General features: G+C 58.1%; 2 protein-coding genes across 3 annotated transcripts; both read right to left on the minus strand.

The window, feature by feature from the left end:
- Positions 1-2,816: 2,816 nt before the first annotated feature.
- On the minus strand, positions 2,817-16,294 carry F11R (F11 receptor). Its single transcript, XM_056137844.1, has 10 exons — positions 16,194-16,294; positions 6,165-6,233; positions 5,932-6,039; positions 5,672-5,818; positions 5,343-5,545; positions 4,580-4,682; positions 4,378-4,485; positions 4,238-4,250; positions 4,034-4,082; positions 2,817-3,484 (listed from the first exon to the last, which is right to left on the minus strand). The coding sequence occupies exons 1-10, from the start codon at positions 16,252-16,254 to the stop codon at positions 3,449-3,451; spliced, it is 897 nt and encodes a 298-aa protein (XP_055993819.1). The 5' UTR covers positions 16,255-16,294; the 3' UTR covers positions 2,817-3,448.
- A 7,356-nt stretch (positions 16,295-23,650) lies between these two features.
- Positions 23,651-24,739, minus strand: TSTD1 (thiosulfate sulfurtransferase like domain containing 1). 2 transcript variants are annotated; one of them, XM_056137848.1, is made up of 4 exons: positions 24,624-24,739; positions 24,297-24,419; positions 23,882-24,044; positions 23,651-23,802 (listed from the first exon to the last, which is right to left on the minus strand). In XM_056137848.1, exons 1-4 carry the CDS (start codon positions 24,631-24,633, stop codon positions 23,751-23,753), a joined length of 348 nt encoding a protein of 115 aa, XP_055993823.1. In that variant the 5' UTR covers positions 24,634-24,739; the 3' UTR covers positions 23,651-23,750. The 2 variants fall into 2 exon arrangements, with proteins under 2 accessions (XP_055993823.1, XP_055993822.1); XM_056137847.1 differs by having other exon boundaries at positions 23,651-24,044.
- Positions 24,740-24,776: the final 37 nt, after the last annotated feature.

Genomic DNA, 24,776 nt, shown 5'->3' on the forward strand with positions numbered 1-24,776 from the left:
CTTAATGATCGAGTACCCATCCCTCCACCAGTGCCCATTCTCCACCACCACTGATCCCAGTATCCCTCCCACCCCCCCCGCCCCCCCCCCCATCTCACCCTGCCTCTGTGGCAGGGCATTCCCTTTTGTTCTCTCTCTCCTTTTGGGTGTTGTGGTTTGCATAAAAGGCATTGAGTGGCAATCATGTTAGGTCCATAGTCTACTTTCAGCATGCATCACCCATCCTGGGAGGATCCTCCCAACACCCTTTATTTGGTGCTCCCTTCTTTATCTGAGCTGCCTTTTCCCCTAGCGTGTGTGACTGGCCTCCAAGCCATGGAGTGAACCTCCTGGTACTTATCTCGGCTATTCTTGGGTGTTAGTCTCCGATTTTGTTACTTTATGTTCCCCAGATGAATGCACTCTTTCTATGTCTGTCCCTCTCTTTCTGACTCATTTCGCTTAGCATGATACTTTTCACGTAGTACCACTTGTATGTAAATTTCATGACTTCATCTTTTCTACCTACTGCCCTTTTAAACTTGGCGAGTCTGATGGGGAAGGTCCATCTGCCTGACCCTCCCAGTGCCAGTCTCCAAATCCTGTGCATCTAGCGCCACCTGGCGGTCACAGGGGGACCACGGGGGGAACACCTTGGTGAAGGGACTCCACTTGACAATGTTCAGGGAATCGTGGAACTGAACCTGGGTTAGCTGTGTGCCAGGCTAATGCTCTCTGGCTTTCTCCTTTGTTGATAGTTTGAGTTTGCAAGCAGACGAGCCCTCCATCCCCTTGGGCCAGACCAATCCAGACTCACCTTTGAGGTGCTACCCCCAGTCCAAGCCAACCCACAGGCTGTGCGGACAGAAGCACCAGCCCTTTTTTTTTTTTTTTTTAATTTTTATTAGTGAGACACCATGAGGTACAGTTGTAGACTTACAAATTTTGTGCTTGGGTCTCAATTAGACAATGACCAAATACCCATCCGTCCACCAGAGCCCATTTCCCACCACCACGGATCCCAGTATCCCACCCTGCCTCTGTGGCAGGGCATTCCCTTTTGTTCTCTCTCATTCTGGGTGTTGTGGTTTGCAAAAGAGGCACTGAGTGGCAATCATGTTAGGTCTATAGTCTACTCTCAGCATGCTTCTCCCATCCTGGGAGGATCCTCCCAACACCCTTTATTTGGTGCTCCCTTCTCTATCTGAGCTGCCTTTTCCCCTAGCGTGTGTGGCTGGCCTCCAAGCCATGGTCTTTATCTTCCTAAGTAGCATTTCCCGTTTCAGTAGCAGGGGACCCTGAGTTGGTAGCTTGCAGTCTGCTTTACTTAGGAACCCCTTGTGGAAGGGGTGCCCCAATTCTGTTAGGAAATCAGTGCCCTGGGGGGAGAAGCCAGCAAGGATGCTTGCTCCTAGGCTGTTTATTAAATGGAATTTATTATTCTATCCATCTGATGAAATCAAACTGAGGGTATCAATACCAAGGAGGCAGCAAGACAGGCAGTGACAATCTGTCCCTATCATGTCCAGAGGGCAGGGATGAAGTTCTCTGCACTTTGCAAGTGTGTCCCTGGGTTCCATCACACATGGCAAAAAAAAAAAAAAAACTGTAGGTTCTCTCTGGGTTGGAGAGATGCTAAGTGGGCCAATTAGGTGTCCTAATTGCACACAGGACACCTCCGTCTGGTCCTGACATTGCAAGGCACCCACCCAGCCCCCACCAGGAGCCAAAAAAGAAAAAAAGAAAAAAAAAGCTTTCTACCGTCCAGCAGTTTGGAAATGGTCTATGGCATGGGCATGCCTTGGCTGGCTCTGGGAAGAGCTGCACATTTTTTTAATAATTTATTTATTTATTGAATCACTGTGGGAAAAGTTACAAAGCTTTCAGGTTTAGGTCTCGGTCATGCAAACATCAAACACCTTTCCCTTTACCAATGCTTATTTTTTACCACGAAGAACCCCAATAAAACCCCACCCCCCACCCCTCCCAATGCCAGCGAGGCAGATGAATTCTAGTTAACACTCTATCTGCTTTGATTAGATTCATTGTTTCAATAAAAGATGCACCACTATTATTTAGTTTACCACCCCCCCAAATCAGACATGCTGAAAAAGCATTGTGAAGTGATTTGCTTTCTACAGCTGGGTTCAAGAATTAAATGTTGGTTTTAGATTTCCGCTACTTTACTTATTAACCCTGGAAGTATTTCTCCTGAAAGTCAGATAATTAAGAGATTGGTTTCTGTGCTCTGGAGTCATGGCCGTGCCGGAGAGCAGCTCGTGGGGGGCAACTGGTGACCTCGGTAGGGCGTGAAGGATGGACCGGAACGCCCCCCTTCCCATGAGGTTTTAGTCGCCCCCACACCCCCGGCTCATACCTGCCGTCCACAAGGCTCCCATGCGGCCGCCATCTTTCTTTCCAGAGAGGAGAGGGCGAATGGGGCAACACCCTTTCCCCTCCGGACAGACATGATGGCCTGGATTAACGCATAGTCCGTTCACTTTTCTGCTCCAAGCTGCCGGGTTCTGCATTAAGTCCTTGTGCTTCTGGGGCCGTGGCCGTGCTGGAGAGCCGCTCGTGGGGGGCAACTGGTGACCTCGGTAGGGCGTGAAGGACGGACCAGAACGCCCCCCTTCCCATGAGGCTTTAGTCGCCCCCACACCCCCGAGAGCTGCACATTTTTGCCTGGTGGGAACAGGAGCTCTCTCTAATCGAAGAGTCAGGTGGCAGGGGCGGGTCTGGGATGCAGAGTTTGAGGGGGGCTCACTGTCTGCAAAAATAAATAGCCCGTCACCCCATTCCAACAACACACAACAACACACAAGAAAGTTTGACAAACCAAGATTTTTATTTTCAATAAACAGTCACCTAAAGGCACACGCAACCGTACCTGCACACACACTCATGCATGCACACACAGTCACACACACGCACGCAAACACACACACACACACGCTCAGAAAGAATCAGGGCACACGTCCCCAGCATCTGAAGACACATCTTCACTGGGTCTGTCCATGAGCTGCAGCCGAGACCAACGCTGGCCAGAGGTTGAGCTGTGGCTGGTCCCTTTGCCGCCTTCCGCGGGGGGCGTTCCAGAAGGCTGAGAAGCCCAGAGCAGCCCCCGTTTCCCTCCAGACCAGGGCGCGGCCTCCCTGAGACAGGGGGGTCCCGGGTGCCCCTGCTGTATGGGGGGAAGCAGCCGAAGCCCCCAAGGCAGACGTTTGCTAAGCACCCATTACCCCCGCCAGCATTGTGGAGGGCGGGGGTCCACGGGCAGCTCGGTCCCCCATTCCCACGGGGGACAAGTCCACAGTGATGTCAGAAGAGGAAGCGGTATGGGGGGAGGAGGGAGGTGTGACATCCTAGCTAAGGCAGGAAGTGAGACGTCATTGTGCGAAACCAGGCTGCGGGCCAAAGCCCAGTAGCACCTGAGCAGGTGGACAGAGGACGGAGGGCGGAGGCCGCCTCACACCAGGAAGGAAGAAGTTTGCCTGAACTCCCCCTGGGGAGACAAGACAACAAACGCACAGTGGGGACAAGTCCCGCCAGCCCCACCCATCCGCACGCTCCACCCACCTTCACAAGGTTCCACCCATCTGCTCCACCCATCCCCACAAGGCTCCACCCACCTGCATGCCCCGCCCATCCCCACAAGGCCCCGCCCACCTGCAGGCCCCACCCACCTCCACAAGGCTCCACCCATCTGCATGCCCCGCCCATCCCCACAAGGCTCCGCCCACCTGCAGGCCCCACCCACCTCCACAAGGCTCGGCTCACCTCAAGGCTCCACCCACCTGCATGCCCCGCCCATCCCCACAAGGCTCCGCCCACCTGCATGCCACATCCACCTCCACAAGGCTTAGCTCACCTCAAGGCTCCGCCCACCTGCATGCCCCGCCCATCCCCACAAGGCTCCGCCCACCTGCATGCCACATCCACCTCCACAAGGCTTAGCTCACCTCAAGGCTCCACCCACCTGTATGCCCCGCCCATCCCCACAAAGCTCCGCCCACCTCCACATTCCTCTCAACATACTGGCCCCCCAGCTCACCTGGCTGCGGGCCGAGGGCTGGCTGTAGATCACTTTCTTGCCAGGGGTCCTGAGGAAAAGGTCAGAGAGGCGAGACCCTCAGCAAAGCCCCCATACAACTCCCCACCCCCTGCCAGCCCTCAGAGGCCGTTGCTGAGAATGTTCTAGAAGCAGCTCGCAAAGGGATGGATGAAGGAGACGGCTCTGATCCTCCACCTCACTCACCCTTTCTTGGCTCCTGCAAGAGAAGAAAGTGGATGGTGAGGAGTCAGGTATTCCTCCCCCCCCCCCCCCGCCACACCCCCAGGGAGCACAGCCCAGGGAGCACCCCCAAAGCAGGGCGATCAGGAAGTGGAGGCGCTTACGGTCAAAGTAGCCACGGCTGTAGGCGAACCAGACGCCGAAGACCAGCAGCCCCAGGAGGATGAGTGTCACCAGCACGGCGGCCACGATGCCCCCAACGTTCAGCTCCGCTGGGGGACAGACACGGGTCAGGTGCTCTTGAGCCCCACCAAGTCCCCAGAGCCCAGGCCCGGGTGGGAAGCGCGCCTGCGCCCGGCCACTCACCGGCTTCCATGTGCACCACTTCCGACACCATGGGGGACCCCACCCCATTCCGAGCCTCGCAGGAATAGTCCCCCGAGTCGAAGGCCGTCAAGGGGTCGAAGACCTGGAGGCAGAGGCAGGTTGGCTGCTGGCTGGGCCACCAGCTCTGTCCAGGAAGCAGTTCAGCCCGAGCGTGGGACTCGGGACTCCAGGACTCCAACCCCCAGCCAACCAAAAACAACTCGACTTTGAAAACTGGCTCAACTCTCAGCACTACATACTGAGTACTGGCCGGAGTGATCCCTGAGCACCACCAGGAGTGGCTCAACCCCCCTGAAATAAATGCCAATACAGGGGGCTGGAGAGATAGCACAGCGGGGAGGGCGTTTGCCTTGCATGCAGCCGACCCGGGTTCGATTCCCAGCATCCCATAGGGTCCCCTGAGCACGCCAGGAGTAACTCCTGAGTGCAGAGCCAGGAGGAACCCCTGTGCATCACCGGGTGTGACCCAAAAAGCAAGTAAATAAATAAAGAAATTCCAACGCATGGCTGGAGCCATAGTGGGTAGGGTGTTTGCCCTGCACACAGCTGACCCAGGTTATATTCTCATCACCCCATATGGTTCCCCGAGCACCACCAGGAAAAATTCCTGAGAGCAGACCCAAGAGTAGCCCCCGAGCACTGCCAGGGGTGACCCCCTCTATCCCCCCAAATTTTCCCAACACAACAAAGAAAGGTATTCAAAGGAGTTCCGGGGGGTCCGAGAGAACACCCCCTCACGTACCAGCTCCCCCGTCTTCTGATTGAGGGTGTAGGAGGAGTTGCTGAAGGCACGGTTGTGCTTGGGGTCGCTGGGCATGAGGATCCCATCCTTGAACCAGGAGAACTCGGGCGGGGGGGACCCCTCCTTCTCCGAGCAGGTGAACACAGCACGGTTCCCGATGGTGGCGGAGGAGGGCACATGTGCCACGGGCTTGGACGGGGGCACTGGAGGCAGAGACAGTGCTGGGGTGGCGGGCAGGGGGTCCCCACACTCCCTCTGGCAAGCCCCCTGCTCTGGCAGCGGGCCCTGAGTTGGGGCTGGGGGGAGTGGAGGGGGGTGGGGGTACGCACCGAGCACAATCAGCTGGATATTGGCCTCCCCGTACGTGTTGCCGTCCCCGTCGGACACCATGCAGGTGTACATCCCCGAATCTTTCCGGGTGACCTCCGTGAAGGCAATCCCGGAGGTCGTGATGCGGACTCTGTCTTTATAAGAAGCTGTGGGGGCAGAGGGGGAGCGTGCAGTGAGAAGCCAGCAAGGGGTACCCAGAAAACCTCCTGGATCCCAGCGTCCCCCATCCCCCCCAGGGCTGCCGGGGGGCCCATCTCACCTGTGATCTTGTTATTATAGCAGACAAGGCTGGTGACGTCCCCATGGGTGAACTTCCATTCCACGCGTGGAGACGAGTAGCCGGAGTAGGAACAGGTCAGGGTGGCAGCTGTGGATGTTGGGAGGACGTGCAGGGAGGAGAGGACGGGATGGACACAGCCCCCACCACACTCCCAACTCCAGCAGGGGTGAGTCCGCCCAGTCCCTGCCCGACCTCCCAAGACCCCAACTCACTACTATTCTCAGGAACACGGACTTCCGGCTGTGACGTATACACAGAGCCCCGGCACGTGGCCACACAGCCTGGAGGGCACATCAGAGGCAGATGCTGGGGAGACGCCACTCCGTCCCTTCCGGGGAAAGGGGCAGGGGTCCCCCGCTTTCCTCTGTCTTCTCTCTCTGCCTCCCCAACCCCGAATAGGACCTAGATCCCATGTCCCGCCCAAAGCCCAGTTCGTCAATAGGTCCTGCTTTGGAGAAAGTGTCCCCACGAGCCACGGAGTCCCATGTCCAGAGAAAAAAGGGGGAGGCATGAGAACCAGCCCATGGCCCAGAGCCCCACCTTGACCTATGCTGTGGGTACCGCTGCCAGAGATTCCCACACTTAGGCCCCGCCCCCAGATTCCCACACTATGGGCTCCGCCCCCAGATTCCCACACTTAGGACCCGCCCCCAGAGATTCCCACACTTAGGCCCCGCCCCCAGATAATGTCACACTTAGGCCCCGCCCCCAGATTCCCACACTATGGGCTCCGCCCCCAGATTCCTACACCATAGACCCCGCCCCCAGAGATTCCCACACTTAGGCCCCGCCCCCAGATCCCCACACTATAGGCTCCGCCCCCAGATTCCCACACTTAGGACCCGCCCCCAGAGATTCCCACACTTAGGCCCCGCCCCCAGATAATGTCACACTTAGGCCCCGCCCCCAGATTCCCACACTATGGGCTCCGCCCCCAGATTCCTACACCATAGACCCCGCCCCCAGAGATTCCCACACTTAGGCCCCGCCCCCAGATCCCCACACTATAGGCTCCGCCCCCAGATTCCCATACTTAGGCCCCGCCCCCGGAGATTCCCACACTTAGGCCCCGCCCCCAGATAATGTCACACTTAGGCCCCGCCCCCAGATTCCCACACTATAGGCTCCGCCCCCAGATTCCTACACCATAGACCCCGCCCCCAGAGATTCCCACGCTGTAGGCCCCGCCCCAAAATAATCCCAGTTAGGCCCCGCCCCCAGATTCCCACACTATAGGCTCCGCCCCCAGATTCCTACACCATAGACCCCGCCCTCAGAGATTCCCACACTTAGGCCCCGCCCCCATATTCCCACACTATAGGCTCCGCCCCCAGATTCCTACACCATAGACCCCGCCCCCAGAGATTCCCACACTTTTAAGCCCCGCCCCCCAGGTTCCCACACTGCAGGCTCCGCCCCCAGAGTCCCACACTTAGGCCCCGCCCCCAGGTTCCCACACTGTAGGCCCCGCCCCCCGAGTCCCACACTGCAGGCCCCGCCCCCAGAGATTCCCCGCTGCAGGCCACGCCCCTCCAGCTCTCCCACAGTCCCCTCCCAGCCCCAGGTCCCAGGTCCCAGGGGAGCCAGCACCCCAACAAGCATCGTGGCACAGTAATCGGCAACTGACCTGCGACGCGGGCTTGCAGAGCAGCTTCTAATTAAACAAAACCAGTCTGTGACTGGTCAGCTCTTCCTCACACTGACTCCAACTGAGGCCACTGACCCCCGGGGCCAGCCCTACCCTGGCGTGACCCATGATCCCAAAGCCCCAAGCTCGCCTGTGCACGTCCATCCCACAGGGGTCCAGGCCCCCCCCAACCCTCACGGGGTGGACCAGCCCACTGAGACTTTCAGGGCCCAGGGAGTCCGTGTGTGAAATGAGATTTGAACAGGTCCAAACTGAGCAAACGGGAAACCCCACGGGGCAAAAGCCCTGCCTGGCACGGGGCTGACCCGGGTTCGGTCCCGTGCCAGGCATCCCATACGGTCCCCCAGCACCAACAGGAGTGATTCCTGAGTGATTCCAGGAGTCATCATGATTCAAAAGCATCGCCATGCAGGGACACAAGAAGAAGGAAAAAAAAAAAGTCTGAACTCAAGGAGGGAGCAGAAGGGGCTGGAGCGACAGCACAGTGGGGAGGGCGTTTGCCTTGCACGCGGCTGACCCGGGTTCGATTCCCAGCATCTCATATGGTGCCCTGAGCACCGCCAGGAGTGATTCCTGAGTGCAGAGCCAGGAGGAACCCCTGTGCATCGCCGGGTGTGACCCAAAAAGGAAAAAAAAAAAGGGAGCAGAAGAGCTGGGAGGGAATGGGCTGGAGAGACAGTGTCGCCGGCAGGTGCTTGCCTGGCCCCAGGCTCACCAGGGCTCGGTCCCCGAGCCCACCTGAGTCCCTCAGCCTCAGCCCCACGCACTGCATCACGCAGGAGAACAGGCGCTCACACAGAAACAAACTCTCGGCCACTCCCCCAAGCGCCAACCTCCGTGCCCCTCCCTCCGTGGCCCCACCCCAGGGCGACACTCCCTGACTCTCCACAGACAGGAACCGGGCACCCCAGGAGACAGGGCTGGTTTGTTATTCCAGTTCTGGGCAATCAGCTGGGCGGTGTTAGGGACGTTGCACAACAGGGAAGGCGCCTCCCACCGCCGCCTCCCCCCTCCTTCCCGCTGGCCCAGGTCTGTCTGCACAGGGCAGGGCCTGCAGAGGAGAGAGAGGCGCTTCCAGACAAGGAAGCAGGGGCACCCACCAGAGCGCCCCTCTTTCTGCTAAGGGACCCCACCTGCCCGGTCTTCAGGCGTGAGCCCAGCACCAGACCCCAACTCTGGAGGGGTGGCAAAGGGAACACGGGACCCCGAGGTCAAGCCCACCAGCCTCCGACACAGTAGACGACATTTCTAGAACCTTCCCGGGGGGAGCCCAGAAAAAAAGTCATTGTCTCCAGGTGACGGAGCTAACGGGGGCAGAGTGAGGACCCTACCCGGGCCACCAGCTCCTGCCCGCAGCGGGCATGTCTCACATGAGACTTACGTCACGCCCTAACACAGAGGCTGGCACCGTGCCCGACTCCCCAAGGGTGTGAGAGGCAGAGCACAGGCTTCAGAGTTCAAGATTTGCACCACACCTGCCAGCTCATCGCTGGTGTGGCCCACGGCCCTGAACGCTGACCCCGCTGGGCCCTGCCCGACAGGGTGCGGCCCCTGGAAAAATAAACAGGCTAAAATCAACACGAACCCACACAAGCCTCTACGATGCCCTCCAGAGCTGGAGGCAAGTTTGCTTATCACCTCACGCCGTCCGTGCCCCTGCCACAAGAGGGAAGCCCGAGCGCAAAGTTCAGCGGGGAGGGCATTCGCCTGGCACGTGGCTGACTTGGGTTCCGATCCTGGCATCCCACATGGTCCCCCGAGCACCGCCAGGAGATTCCCGAGTGCACAGCATCGCTTTGGGTGGCCCCAAGAGAAAATTAAAATGAGTTTCAACTCAAGGAGGCAGCAGAAGAGGGGCTGGAGCGACAGCACAGCGGGGAGGGCGTTGGTCTTGCACGCGGCCAACCTGGGTTCGATCCCCGGCATGCCATCTGGTCTCCCAAGCTCTGCCAGGAGTAACCCCTGAGCATCGCTGGGGGTGACCCAAAAAGCCAAAAAAAGGAGCTGAAGTGATAGTACAGCAGGGAGGGCATTTGCCTTGCACGCGGCCGACCCGGGTTCGATTCCCAGCATCCCATAGGGTTCCCCGAGCACCGTCAAGGTGGTTCCTGAGTGCATGAGCCAGGAGGAACCCCTGTGCATCGCCAGGTGTGACCCAAAAAGCAAAAAAAAAAAAAAAGAAAGAAAGAAAGAAAGAAAGAAAAAGAACGGAGCAGAAGAGCAGAGTACTGGTAGGCTGATAGGATGCTTGCCTGGCTCCCAGCTCTGCAGGGCTTGGTCCCTGCAACACCCCAGACCAAAAAGAGAGAGTAAAAGCCAGGGAAACCAGGGTGCGGACTGCAGGAGGAAAAACCAAAATAGGACAGAATCGGCATGGAGAAGCAAAAACAAAAGGCGAAGATACAGAGGAAGGAAAGAAAATAAATAACAGGAAACTTCCACAGAGCATCCGGCGGGGAGGGACCAAAGGAGCCATCCATCCCCTGGGCGGGTGATGGAAGGTGAGAGGTGACCGTTGGCCATAGGGGGTCCTGAAGGGGGGGTGGGCGCATTCCCCAGGGAGGCCCCTGAGAGAGAACCCCATTTCCTGGAGCACAGGAGAGGCAGGAAACTCGCACTATGTGATTTATAAAGGACAGGGCTCAGGCGGCGCTGGGGGACACCCCGAGTTGAATCCCTGGCACTGACAGCCCCCAAACCTCCCCGCACACACACCCAAGTGCCACCAGGAACAACTAGAAGTCCCAGAACAGCGCCCGAAAGCAAGCCACGTGAGTGCAGCTGCTGGCCACCGGCTTCCCCGCACGCTGCCATCGGCGAGTTTCTCATTAAATTTTCAGATCGTTGTACAATTGAAAGCCAAGCACAACAATTTGTAAATCTTTAACTGCACCTCATGGTGTTTCTCTAACAAAAATTAAAAAATATATATATATAAATGATGGAGAATGGGCACTGGTGGAGGGATGGGTACTGGATCATTGTATAACTGAAACCCAAGCAGAAAAATTTGTAAGTCTACAACTGAACCTCATGGTGTTTCACTAATAAAAACTTTTAAAAAATCAAATAAATAGGGGCTGGAGCAATAGTACAGCTGGTAGGGCATTTGCCTTGCAAACAACTGACCAGGGTTCGATTCCCAGCATCCCATAGGATCCCCTGAGAACCGCCAGGAGTAACTCCTGAGTGCAGAGCCAGGAGTAACCCCTGTGCATTGCCGGGTGTGACCCAAAAAGAAAAAAAAATCAAATAAATAAAATTTAAAAAGATAAAAAAATTAAAAATAAATAAAAAGTGGGGCTGGAGTGATAGCACAGTGGGGAGGACGTTTGCCTTGCACGAAGCCAACCCGGGTTTGATTCCCAGCAACCCATGGGGTCCCCCGAGCACCGCCAGGAGTGATTCCTGAGTGCAGAGCCAGAAGTAACCCTTGTGCATTGCCGGGTGTGACCCAAAAAGCAAAAAGATAAAAAAATTTTAAAAAGAAATTTTTTTTCAGACACCAGCCGGCAGCAGATGAGACTGGCACGACGCTCCGGAGAGCAGCTCCAAGCTGGATGCAGTTCTGCAAGTCCGAGCGCCGGCCACGCCGCTGGACCACACCACCTGGAGACAAGTACGGAAACTCCATCCGTCCTGGTCCTGCGAGAGCCTCTTCAAATGTCCCTCGCTCCTTGGGGCCCCTCCCCAGACAAACCGCACTTTCACCGACTTCTAGGAACGCGTTCTAGAAGCCTGTGATTTTTTTAAGAAAACAAAACCAAGGGTCAGCCGGGGAACTGTGAGGCAAGGAGAGCACAGTGTGACTTAATAGCACTGTGGTAGTTCTGTCCTCCCGTTGTTCATCGATTTGCTCGAGCGGGCACCAGTAACGACTCCACTGTGAGACTTGTTGTTGCTGTTTTTGGCACATCGAATACGTCACAGGGAGCTTGCTAGGCTCTGCCATGCGAGTGGGATACTCTCAGTAGCTTGCCGGGATCTCCGAGAGGGAGGGAGGAATCGAACCCGGGTCAGCCGCAGGCAAAGAAAACGCCCTACCCGCTGTGCTATCGCTCTAGCCCTGTGACTTAACAGAGGAAGAAAACAGAAATGCACACATGCCCATCTGCACAGGTGATGCAGGGCCCTGGCTTAGGTGCAGGATATTAGAGAAAGGGGGTCGTTTGGAGCCAATGGGGAAGGGGGTAACACAGAGAGAGGGCTAGGGGGTCTGCTCTGCCCCAGATTCTAACCAGCACAGAGTCAGGAGCCCCTGGGCATCTCCAGGTGTGGCCCAGGCACCAAACAAGAAATCGCTTTAAGGGGGCTGGAGCGATAACACAGAGGGTAAGGCGTTGGCTTTGCACGTGGCCGACCCGGGTTCGATCCCCAGCATCCCATAGGGTCCTCCAAGCACCGCCAGGAGTAACTCCTGAGTGCAGAGCCAGGAGTAGCCCCCTGAGCATTGCTGGGTGGGACCCAAAAAGAAAAAAAAAAATCTCTTTAAACTGTTTTGCTGGGGCTGGAGCGATAGCACAGCAGGGAGGGCGTGGGCCTTGCACGCGGCTGCCCCGGGTTCGATTCCCAGCATCCCATAGGGTCCCCTGAGCACCGCCAGGGGTAATTCCTGAGCGCAGAGCCAGGCGTGACCCCTGTGCATTGCCGGGTGTGACCCAAAAAGCAAAATAAATAAATAAATAAACTGTTTTGCTGAGCGCACATGTGCACCGTCCCTCAGGGACGCCCCTCCATGGCCACACAACACAGTTCTCCGAGATCCCGGCCACAAACATTTATTTCCGGAACCCCCTGAGCATCTTCCCACCATCCGACACAGAACATGCAGCATTTCTCAGCGCAGACGTGTTTTCCCAGCTCTATCGCCGCACAAACATGGTCCTTGGAGGATGCGGCATGGCGGCCCTGGACCCCTGGGGACCGGAGAGAGGCCCGGAGAAGCCAGACGGAGCCAAGGGGGCCAGAGAGGGGAAGCGAGGCTGAGCTGATCCGAGAGAGGGCGAAGGCTCCAGGTGACCAGCCAGCCCAGAACACATTCCCACACAGCTGCTCACTGCTTTACTGAGAAACCTTTGTTGAGATTCACAGGGGTAAGGCGGGGTCTGGGGGGGGAGGGGCGGGGGTCTGGCAGTGGCCAAAGCCCGGTCCCATCCCCCAAACCCTGCCAGGAGTGATCCCTGAGCTCATGGCCAGGAGTAAAGCTGTGAGCACTCCCCAAACACAAAAACAAACCGAGTCTTTTTCTCTCTCTCTCTCTCTCTCTCTCTCTCTCTCTCTCTCTCTCTCTCTCTCTCTCTCATTTCCTGTTAATTATTAGAATTGTTTTCGCCAGGACTCGGAATTCTTTTCTAAGGTGGGGAGAGAGAGGCTGCCTCGACTTCCCAGCTCATCCCACTTTCCTCTGCACTGGGGTCTCCCAGGAACCCAAGAACAGGTGGAAGGCACCAGGGGGTCCCTCCACCTCTGCCTTCCCACACCCCACCCCATGGCTGGTTTCACCCTCAGGTGCAGAGCTCAGCACCCAGAAGTCCAGAATTTGGCGGGCTTGGGGATGGGCAGCGGGTCTGGCCAGGCAGTTAACCCTGCCCCCACCTCTCCCGAGGGCTTTACTGCCCCCTGCAGTGGGAGGCGGGGCAGGATGGCACAGGCAGGAAGGAGGGGGGTTTTGCGGGCCCCTCGGTGGGGGTGGGGGTGGCCAGTCCTCCCGGGAGCACTTTCAGAGACTTGGATCTGCTGCCAGAAGGGACAGAAGTTCTATGCAAAGGCTGCGGGATTCCTGCCTCCAGCTCCTGGCTCCGGGGCTGCGGGCTCCCAACTCTGGCTCCCTCTGGTAGCGGAATTTCCAGTCGGACCGGCTGAATTCCTCCCCCTCCCCCGCAGGGAAAGCGGCCAGCCCCGGGCTCTCCAGGCCTGGCACCCAACTTCCGCCAGCTGCTTCCTCCTCCCCCACACAGGAAAACTCACTGACACCAGCCCGGACTTTGGATGCAGCCTGGCTTATGGGGGAGTCCTAGACAATATGACCTGAAGCTCAAGGCTGGAAACCCACCCACCCACCCACACCCCCCCCACCACACACACACACACACACACACACACACACACACACAATCCCAGGGTCTCCCTCTGGAAGGGAAGCTAGTAAGACCAACAGCAGCAGGTGTAAAAAAAAAAAAATTCCAGAGACAAGGACAGGTGAATGTCTGCAGAAAAAATGGGGCAGGGGGTTCAGCAAGCAAAGAGACCCCATGATTGGCGTCCACACCCCCCCATAGAAAGTGGAATTAAGTGGACGTAGCCCCCCCACCCCCCCCAGCGCCATCTGCCGGCAGGGACCTCCCCACACAGAGAAGCCCAGGGAGTTTCGGTGGAAGCGAAAGTGACCAGGACTGGAATTCCAGGGCCCAGTTCCTGGTTCCATCAGTGCCCCGTCACGGGCTTCAGGTTTCCAGGGAAGTTATTTCCTGGGAGTCAATTCACTGGAGAGCAGGGGCGCCGAGGAGAGGGCTCAGAGAGGGAGTGACTCATGGTTACAGCAATTCTAAGTCTAACCCGGAGCCAGGAAGCTAGAAAGAACGTGCCCAGGAAACCAGGCTGCCGCAGACGTGGGGGACGGGGCAGACCCCAGAAACTCCAGTGGTTGAGAGGTCCAGACAGGCTTCAGCCTTTGTTCCCCTTTCTCCAGAGTGGTTAAAAAGCAGTTTCCCCGACGCTGAACGTCTGCGTCACCCACTGACCACTCACCCGCCCCTCCCCACCACCACAAAGACTCGGGGGCGAGGCGGGTGACCCGCATGGCATTCCCACCCAGCTCGGGTGGTCCCTGGGCCTGGTTTCCCGGGTTGGGCCTGGGTCTCCTGACTAGGCCACTCAAGTGGGGGAGGGGGAAATCTCACGCAGGGCAGCCCCTCCTTTCAGGGTCCCTCCTTCCTCATCCGCTGACCCCCCTACCAGGACAGGCTGCACTGCCCCACCCTGGCTGACCCAAAGGCTAATAGCTGGGGTGGTGGCTGCCCGCTAATGACCCCTTCCTGCATGCCTGCAACCATTACCCCGGCTGGCCGGCTCCCCTGGGCAGGGGAGGTCGGGGGTGCATGCGAATCACACCTCCCCACCCGCAGGAATGGCATTTCCAGAGACTTTCCAAATTTTCTAGGGCTCCCATCTCAGACCCTCCCCCCAAATCCAGCCCCCAGCACAGAATATCCGTTATTCAGTTCTTATTGCTGCAAAAGGGTTACTGTGTCTCAAAAGATGGGGGCGGAAGGTGGTTGTGTGGTGGAATTCCCACCTTGCATGCATGAAGGGCCAGGGGATCACTGCCAGAAAAACAAATCCCTATCCCCCCTCAAAATTATATATATATATATATATATATATATATATATATATATATAGTTTCAAAGAGAACTGGTATGAACTTAGCAGTAGATGCCCGGTTCCACCAGGTTACCCTGAGGACAGGTAACCCATCCCCAGCAACAACAACAACAGAAAGAAAGAGGCTGAGAGAGAGGGAAGAAGCAGGGAGAGGAGGAGGAGGAGGGACGGGAAAGAGGAGGAGGGAAGGGGAGGGGGTGGAGGGGCCTTGTGGCCTCGGGTCACTCTGGGCGGCCGGGGGTGCTGAGGGCAGAGCGGGAAAGGGATGAACCAGCGGGTCCGCGTCCATCCCAGGCCCGGGTCCGTCTGCAAAAACCATTTCCCGTCTCCGGGACGTTTCCTTCTCGGGACAATAGTTGGGGGGGGGTGGGGGGGTGGGGGGACAGGACTTGCCCTGGGCTCCGGCCGGCCGAGCTTTGATAAGGGACAAAGGAGAGGTGAGCGCGCCAGGCCAGGCGACTCCACCCTCAGCAGCCGCCAAACAAAGCCCGCGGGAGCCGGAGATTTCCTGCGCCTCCCTGGGGGGGTAGGGGGGTCCCCCGGCCCCCACGCGCGCACGCGGACAGGTGCGCGCCGGCCGGCCGCCAGGAAAAGTTGCTCTCACCAAGGCACGGGCTGCCCTGCAGGGCAGGGGAGGGCGAGGCGGCTTCTGGAAGGATCAGGCCAAGCCAAGGGCAGAGACTCCCCGGGGAGGGGCCCCGGGTCAACGCACTCCGTGCGGGCGGCCGAGTGCGCGCCGAGGCGCTGCGGGTTCCAACCCGATCGCCGGGGACTTTGCTCCCGCCCCCCTAACCCGGGACGCCGGGGACACCCCCGGGAGGGCCAGCGGCCACCTCCGGGAGCCTTCTCCGGGTCCGGCGACGGCGGGGAGAGGCAGAGGGCCGACCCCCGGCGAAGGAGCTGGCCCGGAGGCCGCGCGCGAGGCCCTGCGCCCAGCAGCACGGAAACGTGGGGAGGGGGTCTGGGGGCGCGGGCCAAGCCCTCCCCGTTATTCTCGGGGGTCGCAGGAGGGCCCTGCGCGGGAGGACAGCTAGGGGGGTCCCAGCTCCGCGACTGGGGGGCAGCAGCGCGGAACGGGGTGCGGAAGGGAAGGGGCGAGCCCGGGAACACCCAGACGCGCGCGGGGGTCGCCAAGTCCCGGGGCGCCCCTTCCTCGATCCCGCGGGTCCAGGGCGCGATCGGCCGACTCCTCCCGACCCCCAGAACTCACACAGAACCACCGACGTGAAGAACAGCCACCGCCGCCTCCCGGCTGGCGACCCCGACCCCATGGCGACGAGGACCCCGAGGGAGAGACGCGCCCGCCGCCGCCGCGCCCCGACTGTGCGGTCGCCAGGTGGGGCGCGCGAGGCCACGCCCGTGAGGCCACGCCCCCTGGGTCCGATTGGCTCGGCGCGGTTGGCGGTGGGAACGCCCCCGTCTCCCATTGGCGGAGAGCACGGCCGCCGGGCCCGCCCCCGCGTCCGATTGGCGAAGAGCGCGGCAGCCGGACCGAATGACTCACGCGGCCAGGTGCAACCCCGCCCAGGACCCCCTTGCAGCCGGGCGCCTCCGATTGGCCGCGGGGACTGTCGATCTGCAGGGCTGCTCACCTTCTGCAGGTGAGGCTGTGCGCGGGTCCCGGGGTCCTGGGGACTGCGCGGGGCTGGGGGTCGGGGACCCCGGCCGGGATGAGGCAAGTCCAAGAGCCGCCTTCTTCGCCGTGGGTATGGGACGCGCGAGGGGAACGCAGGTGAGAAGGCAGGGTTTCACCCCCAAACAGCACAGAGGGACCCGGACAGGGGCTTTCGGTGACAGATACAAATGCATTCTTTCTATTTTATTTTATTTTATTTTTTGATGCATTCTTTTATGTTATGCATTCTTTTATTTATGCATTCTTTTATGTTATTGTGCATTTTTTAATTTATGCATGCATTCTTTTATTTTGCCGAGGCGTCACCAAGGAACTCGGGGGTCACTCACGAGTCTCTCACCTGAGTGAGAAATTTAACATCTTAAAGAAAATTAACATCTAGAAAGAGCTGGGCAGAGCAGGAAATCCGGGAGAGCAAAGGGGTGAGGGAACAGGGCATTTCGGGGAGAAGCTCAAATTGGCTTGAAGAACTCTGAGACTCAGGCCCAGAGCACCGCAGGGCCGTTGTGTTTGTTCGTTTTCTCTTCTGAAAAACCTGCTTTTGGGGCTGGAGCAATAGCACAGCGGGTAGGGCGTTTGCCTTGCACTCGGCCAACCCGGGTTCGATTCCCAGCATCCCATATGGTCCCCTGAGCGCCGACAGGAGTGATTCCTGAGTGCAGAGCCAGGAGGAACCCCTGTGCATCGCCAGGTGTGACCCAAAAAGCAAAAATAAAAACCTGCTTCCTGCTTTTGGCATAAGTCTCAGAGGTTCTAAGAGGTTGGGATCTCTCTGTGAAGCGACTCTGCGAGGGTCCCCAAGGTCTTACCCCAGTTGCCCTAGAGTTTTGTGATCAGCATCTCGAGGTAATCTATGAGATAAGACCTGGAAGGTCTCGCCTAGACGTCCTTCCGGCCTCCTTTCGACCTTGTCCCACTGTCTTGCTGATAACCAAATCCCTCCCTTTGGTACCAGCCTTCCTGCAATCTTTCCATCTGCCCAGTCACTAATGCAAATAGAAAATAGGGGTGGTTTTGTTTTTGTTTCGGCTTTGGACCACACCTGGGAGTGCTTGGGAACTTCTGCTCTGAGATCAGGGATGACCCCCAGCGGTGCTTGGGGGGGAGCTTATGGTACTCTAGAATGATCCCAGCCACCCACATGCAAAGTTCTGAGTCCCACTGACTTATCTCCAGAACTTGCAGACTCAGTCTGGTCTCTCGGAGCTGAGGGTGCAGAGAAGGAAAACAGAGTAGGAGAAATCAAGCAGAATTTCACACCAGGAGGATTCGAGACAGAATATCAAGAGATTAGTCTGGGGGAGGGAGGTGATCCAAAAATCACATGCTTTATGTGGGAGTCCTGAGTGCTCTCTCCTGCCATGTCATCCCCTGAACATCACCACGAATGGACAGGAACAAGAAGAAAAAAAAAAAAAAACCTAGTTTCTGGGGCAGTCTGACTTTGGGCAAATGGTTGGGTTCAGCCTGCCTGCATGGTGGCAATTTTCTGGGATTTCCCTGAACAGGAGGATGGGTTGGAGGGCAGGGGACGTAGAGGAGGACGCCTACCTTACAAGCAGCTGACCCAGATTCCATCTCTAGCACCACAGTCGCTTGAGTCCTGCCAGGAGTGATCCCTGAGCACAGAGCCAGGAGTCAGCCCTGCGCAGTGCCAAGTATGGCCCCCAAACCAAAAAAAATAAACTTTAAACAATTGGGAGATGGGGGGGAGGCTGGGCGCTGGAGGTGGAACTCAGGGCCTCCCACACACCAGGTAAATGCCGCGGGGTCTCCCAACCCTGTCCCCGTCCCCACCAATTTAAATACGACCCATCCGCATGTTGGTTTGGTGCTTTATCAGATGCTAGAATTCGGCTAATCTGATCAACGCAGATCAAGCGCTGGCTTATTCAGATGTCCTGTTTCGGGCCTCAGAGGACCCTGGTCAGAGTCACTCATGTCTACTTCCAGGCTTCCCCCCCACACACACCCGCTGCCCATGAGGGCTCAGAACCTGCATGGTGTGAAATTCTGCTTGACTTCTTGTACTTTGCTGTTTCTCTCTTGGTTTCTTGTGCTGTGTTTGTCTGTTGGGTTTTTGCCCTGCGCGAGACTTGCGCTGACTTGTCTTTCTGCCCTTCTTTGATGCCCTCCAAATTCCAACGCTGAGTTAGAGTCTGACGTCTTCCCCACTTGAGGTTCACGAAAGAATTCCTTAAGCACCACCGAAAGAACCTCAGTGGGGGGTTGGAGCCATAACACAGCGGGGAGGGCGTTTGCCTTGCACGCGGCCGACCCGGGTTCGATTCCCAGCATCCCATAGGGTCCCCCGAGCACCGCCAGGAGTAATTCCTGAGTGCAGAGCCAGGAGGAACCCCTGTGCATCACCAGGTGTGACCCAAAAAGAAAAAAGAGAGAAAGAACCTCACTGTGGACTCAGGAGAGCATACGTGGTGCTGGGGGTCAAACCAGGGTTGACCACCTGACTAGGATTTCATTTTTATATTTTTTTAATTTTGGGGATGCCCCAGAAGTGCTTGAGTCTCCTACAGGCTTGAGGTCCATGGGGTGCTGGAGATAGAACATGGGGGGGGGGGGGTCTTCCTCCCCTCCCCCACCCCCAGAGCCTTGGCTCAGCCCTTTGACCGTTGGATATTCGCTCATTAATATGATAAACTGCCCCCTCTTTTTTTTGCTTTTTGAGTCACACCCGGAGATGCACAGGGGTTACTCCTGGCTCCTACACTCAGGAATTAACTCCTGGCAGTGCTCAGGGGACCCTATGGGATGCTGCGAATCAAACCCGGGTCGGCCGTGTGCAAGGCAAACGCCCTACCTGCTGTGCTATCACTCTAGCCCCGAAAACCTGCCCCTTCTGCCTGTCACCAGCTCCCGGCTCCTGCCGCCACCTGCAAGAACATCTATGCCCTTGGATTTCCGTTGTATTGGCTTTCAAACAATAGTCTCAGGCTTCGGGTGCTTTTTTCTGGGAGTCGGGGAAAACCCTCGGATTCCATCTGTGACCGCAGAAGGAGGCGTCCCTAATCCCTGAGGGAGATAAGGGGATTGACAGCTGGAAGAGATACAATGTAACCTGTCTGGTGACATTTGTGAGAACTCTTCCCAACTTTTTCCCAGGCCTCATTTCGCCCTGGGAATCCACAAGAGGGGCAATAAAATGTGTCCATCTGTGTCTGCAGCCCATAAAGAAGGGTCTGAGCAGGGCCGAGGGGGCAGAGCGCCCCTGTGTCCTTCAAGAATTGCTCCATCCCTTTTGGTTTATCTGCCTGGTGCGTTCCCGGCTCCTTCAGCTGGAGGGAGGTCAGCTCAGGCACCGAGAAGTGCAGAATCTTCATTCTTCTCATTCTTGTGAAAGAAAAAAAAAAAGGTACAAGCGTCTGGAAGCAGCTCAGAGCAGGGGCCCTGCTAGAGCGAGTGACCATGGCACCACATCTGGACGAGCGCTGACCCCCAAGAGGCCAGAGCAGCCCTGTGCCCAGGCCACTACTGCCTTGTCAACAGAGGTGACAAGGGCCTATTGTGAATTATCAAGGCAGATAAGATTGAAATGTGAGGGTCTGGAGTGATAGCACAGCAGCGGTAGGGTGTTTTCCCTCCAGGCGGCTGACCGATGGGGGTTCGATTCCCAGCATCCCCTGAGCACCGCCAGGAGTGTGCAGAGCCAGGAATAACCCTTGTGCATTGCTGGGTGTGACCCAAAAAGAAAAAAAAATATTGTTAGTGGGATATTGCTCGGGAGCACGAGATGATTCTGGAAGTCCGGAGAGACCTCAAGAACAGTGAAGTAGGACTCAGCTGCGAAGGAATGAAGTCACTAGGGCCTAGAGGGTGTGCACCAGCCTGGCTGGAGAAGGGGCGCTTGCCCACAAGGCAGGGACACAGGACCTGACGCTGGTGCCTTACTGCCCGGCCGGCCTGCCTGCTCACCGTGGTGGCAGAAGGCCAGGGCATAGGCGGGGACCGCCCATCAAGATGAGGAAACCCGGTTAATGAGGGAGAAAGGAATGTTCTCGGGGCAAGATAAGTCCCAGCACACCTTCCTCAAGTAGGAGAAAGCCAAGGGGACAAGTTAGAAGCTGGGGTGACGGTTTAGCAGGCAGAGGAGATGGTGGGTGTGGTGGTGGCCGGGCGGACATCAGGGTAGAAGTGGCCAGAAAGGAGCCTGGGGGATCTCTGTGCCCATACTGCCCCCTGTGTGGACACTGGGTGATTTTTTTCCTTTTTGGGGGGAGTCACACCCGGTGATGCTCAGGGGTTCCTCCTGGCTCTGCGCTCAGGGATCATTCCTGGCGGTGCTTGGGGGACCCTATGGGATGCCAGGGAACGAATCTGGGTCGGCCACGTGCAAGGCAAACGCCCTCTCCGCTGTGCTATCGTTCCAGCCCTCATTTGGGATTACAGTCAAGCCTAGTCCAAGCTACACAGATGGTCCAGGGATTGAAGTGCTTGCCTTGGCAGGCATATGATGCCCGAGCCCATGTGCTGCTTGCGCCCACGTGGCCGAGCACATGTGGTGCCCGAGCACCTGTGTCGCCCGCATCTCCCCTCTTGAGATGTGGACTTTCATGTTTTTGTGTCTAATGTGAGGATGTGTGTAGGGGCTCTCTCCGCTTGGAGAAGCCCGTGTTCTCTCTTGAGTGTGTTTCTCTCTCTCTCTCTCTCTCTCTCTCTCTCTCTCTCTCTCTCTCTCTTTCTCCCCCCCACCCCTTCCACACCTTAAAAACCCTCCAAATAAAATCTATTTATTTAAAAAATAAATAGGGCTGGAGCAATAACACAGCGGGTAGGGCATTTGCCTTGTACGCGGCCGACCTAGGTTCGATCCCCAGCATACCATATAATCCCCCGAGCACCTCCAGGAGTAATTCCTGAGTGCACGAACCAGGAGTAACTCCTGTGCATTGCCAGGTGAGACCCAAAAAGCAAATAAATAAATAAAGTGCTTGTCTTGGGGCTGGAGCGATAGTACAGTGAGGAGGGCGTTTGCCTTGCATGCGACCGACCCGGGTTTGATTCCCAGCATCTCATAGGGTCCCCTGAGCACCGCCAGGAGTGATTCCTGAGTGCATGAGCCAGGAGTAACCCCTAAGCATTGCCGGGTATGACCCAAAAAGCAAAAAAATATATAATAAATAAAAATAAAGTGCTTGCAGGGGGTAGGGCGTTTGCCTTGCATGCGGCCAACACGGCCGACCCAAGTTCGATTCCTTTGCCCCTCTCAGAGAGCCCGTCAAGATACCGAGAGTATCTTGCCCGCATGGCAAAGCCTGGCAAGCTACCCGTGACGTATTCAATATGCCAAACACAGTAACAAGTCTCACAATGTTACTGGGCCCGCTTGAGCAAATCGATGAACAACGGGAAAACAGTGACAGTGACAAAAATGCAAACTTTATCATTAAGGCCCCATGTAACTGCACACAGTTTAAACTACCTAGATAAGTAGGTATATGACTCCTGACTATAACTGAAAAATCAAATTCTACTACTTAAAAATAAATAAATAAATTAAAAAGGTAAAAGGCCCTCCCGTTGATCGTCTATTTGCTCGAGCGGGCCCAGTAACGTCTCCATTGGAGACTTTGTTGTTACTGTGTCTGGCATATCGAATACTCTCGGTAGCTTGCCGGGCTCTCCGAGAGGGGCGGAGGAATCGAACTCGGGTCGGCCATGTTGGCCGCGTGTAAGGCGAACGCCCTACCCGCTGTGCTATCGCTCCAATAATAAAGTGCTTGCCTTGTGACCCTATGGGTTCCTAGCACCCCAAAGGGGGTCCCTCTTGAGTCTGGCCAGGCATGAGCGCTCAGTGGAGAGCCAAGAGTGAGCCTTGAGCATGCCTGGGTGTGGCCCCCCAACCAAAACAAAAAAAAAAATCAAGATGAGCAAGGAGCTGTGTGTTTTCTTGTAAAAGACCCACGAGAATGGAGATGAGGGCGCTGGAGCGATAGCACAGCGGGGAGGGCATTTGCCTTGCACGCGGCCAACCCAGGTTCGATTCCCAGCATCCCATATGGTCCCCTGAGCACTGCCAGGAGTAACTCCTGAGTGCAGAGCCAGGAGGAACCCCTATGCATCGCCTGGTGTGACCCAAAAAGAAAAAATAAAAGAATGGAGATGAGACCCAAGGCAGATGTTCCTAGTGCCACCTCCCAGGAGTCTCAAGCCCCAGACCCCCTCCCTGCGCTCAGATCCGTGGGCTGTGCCCTGGCCAAGTGCGGCTACAAGGGGTCTGGACTCTCCGGACACTCGGACACCCAGAAGCGTGACCCCACCTCTGCGTAGTCTTCCGTAGAAAGCAGTGTGGGAGAGAAAGTCTGCCAGAACAGGACGGAACCGCCCCGTGACCCACTTACAGGGGACCCGAGAGAGGCCTGGACAAAGCAGGACCTTGGAGAAGGCTGCTGGGCGCCCCGGGTACAAATCGCAGCACTGTGGGGCAGAGCCCACAAAGTCCAGCTGTCCCAAGAGGCCCCATGCCGGGCTTCTGTCCTGGCTCGCAGCCACCCAATAGCTGAACCTCTGGGAGGGCGGGGGTGGCCTGAAGGCAGCGTGGGAATGAAGGACACGGGAGGAGAGCGTGACCAAGCACGTGGGAGAGATTTTTAGGACACTGCCTCCAGGCCCTGGGCTGGAGTGACAGCACAGTGGGTAGGGCGTTTGCTTTGCACACAGGTGACCCGGGTTCAATTCCTCTGTCCTTCTTGGAAAGCCCGGCAAGTATCCCGCCGGCACGGCAGAGCCTGGCCAGCTCCCCGTGGCATATTCGATATGCCAAACACAGTAACAACAAGTCTCACAATGGAGACGTTACTGGTGCCGGCTGGAGCAAACCGATGACCAATGGGATGACAGTGCCTCCAGGCCCGGCTCTACCCTTCCACACAGAAGCCTTTGGCCCAGATGTGCAGCCCACAAGGTTGAGATTCTGGCCGGGAGCTTCCAGAAGGAAAGCACTGTGGGGAGGGGAGGAAGGAGCCCCGTTATGGCCCCCATCAGGTGGGCCCAGCAGAGACGCACGCAGTTCCATGTCTGAATGAGAACGTTTATTGTTGGGCGGTTTGGGGGGCATAGGGGGCTCACACCACTTCCTTCCCAGGTGCCAGGGAGGGTCACCAGCTGCCCACTCCTCTAGCCGCACTCCTGGGCCCACTCTCTATAGGCCCCTGCGTAGTTCCGGGCCCTGCGGAGACAGGGGGTGAGGGACGGGACGGGGGAAGAGTCGGGCGCGCCCCTCCATCCTCCCCTTCACCGGCCAGTACCCGTTGTGGCCCAAGCGCTGGGCCAGCTGCGTGGCCAGGGCACCCCGCTTGCCAATCTGGCAGAAGAAAACCAGGTTCTCCTCCCCCGGCTCCGGCTTCTCGGCGGTGTAGGCAGCGCGGAAGGCTGCGGGTTCCATCTGCAGGGCGGCCTCCAGCTCCGACACTGCGGGTAAGCCGGGGTTCAGGTCCCGGGGCGCACGGGCCCCGCGCCCACCCAGCACCGTGCGCGGCTCCAGGGAGAGCTGGGGGACCCCTCCCCGCTGGAGATCCCCCGCTACAAAGGCCGTTTTCCAGGCCGGACCCCTCCCCACCCCAAAAAAAATCAGCGCCCTCCCCGACTATCAGCACGCGCGCTCAAAGCCATGACCCCCCCTGGCCAAGGCCTGCAGGCCACGCGGGCAGCCCCCAGCCCTACCCGGGATGTTGAGCGCGCCGGGGATGGTGCCAGCCGCCACCTCCTCCCGCGTACGCACGTCGATAAGCCGGACCCGGCCCGTCGCCAGGAGCGCGCGCAGCTCCGGGAGCGCGATCGTGGGCACTGCGGGGCGGCGGGGCGTGAGCGGCGCGGCCCCCGGGACCCCTCCCGCCCCGCGCCCCTGCGTCCCGGAGGGTCACCCGAGCGCCTCCCCGTCTCTCGGTTGGCACCGCCCCTCCCCTGCGCTCCTCCTCCGCCCCGCCCGCCGGCACCTCCCGCGCGTCCCGGGACCCGCGCGCCCCCGCGCCCCCCGCGCCCCGCCGGTACCACCAGTCATGCTGCGCGCGCGCGTGCCAGGAGCGCGACACCTGCCCGGCCGGTCCCCCGCGCGCCCGCAGCGTCGCCCGCACCTGCCCAGCCACCCGGAACCGGAAGACGAGGCCGCCCCGCCCCCGGCGGCCAGCGCTGACCGCCTCCAGG

The sequence above is a fragment of the Sorex fumeus genome, unplaced genomic scaffold, assembly GCF_029834395.1.
Source record: "Sorex fumeus unplaced genomic scaffold, SorFum_2.1 ptg000127l, whole genome shotgun sequence".
In the NCBI taxonomy this organism is placed as follows: domain Eukaryota; kingdom Metazoa; phylum Chordata; class Mammalia; order Eulipotyphla; family Soricidae; genus Sorex; species Sorex fumeus.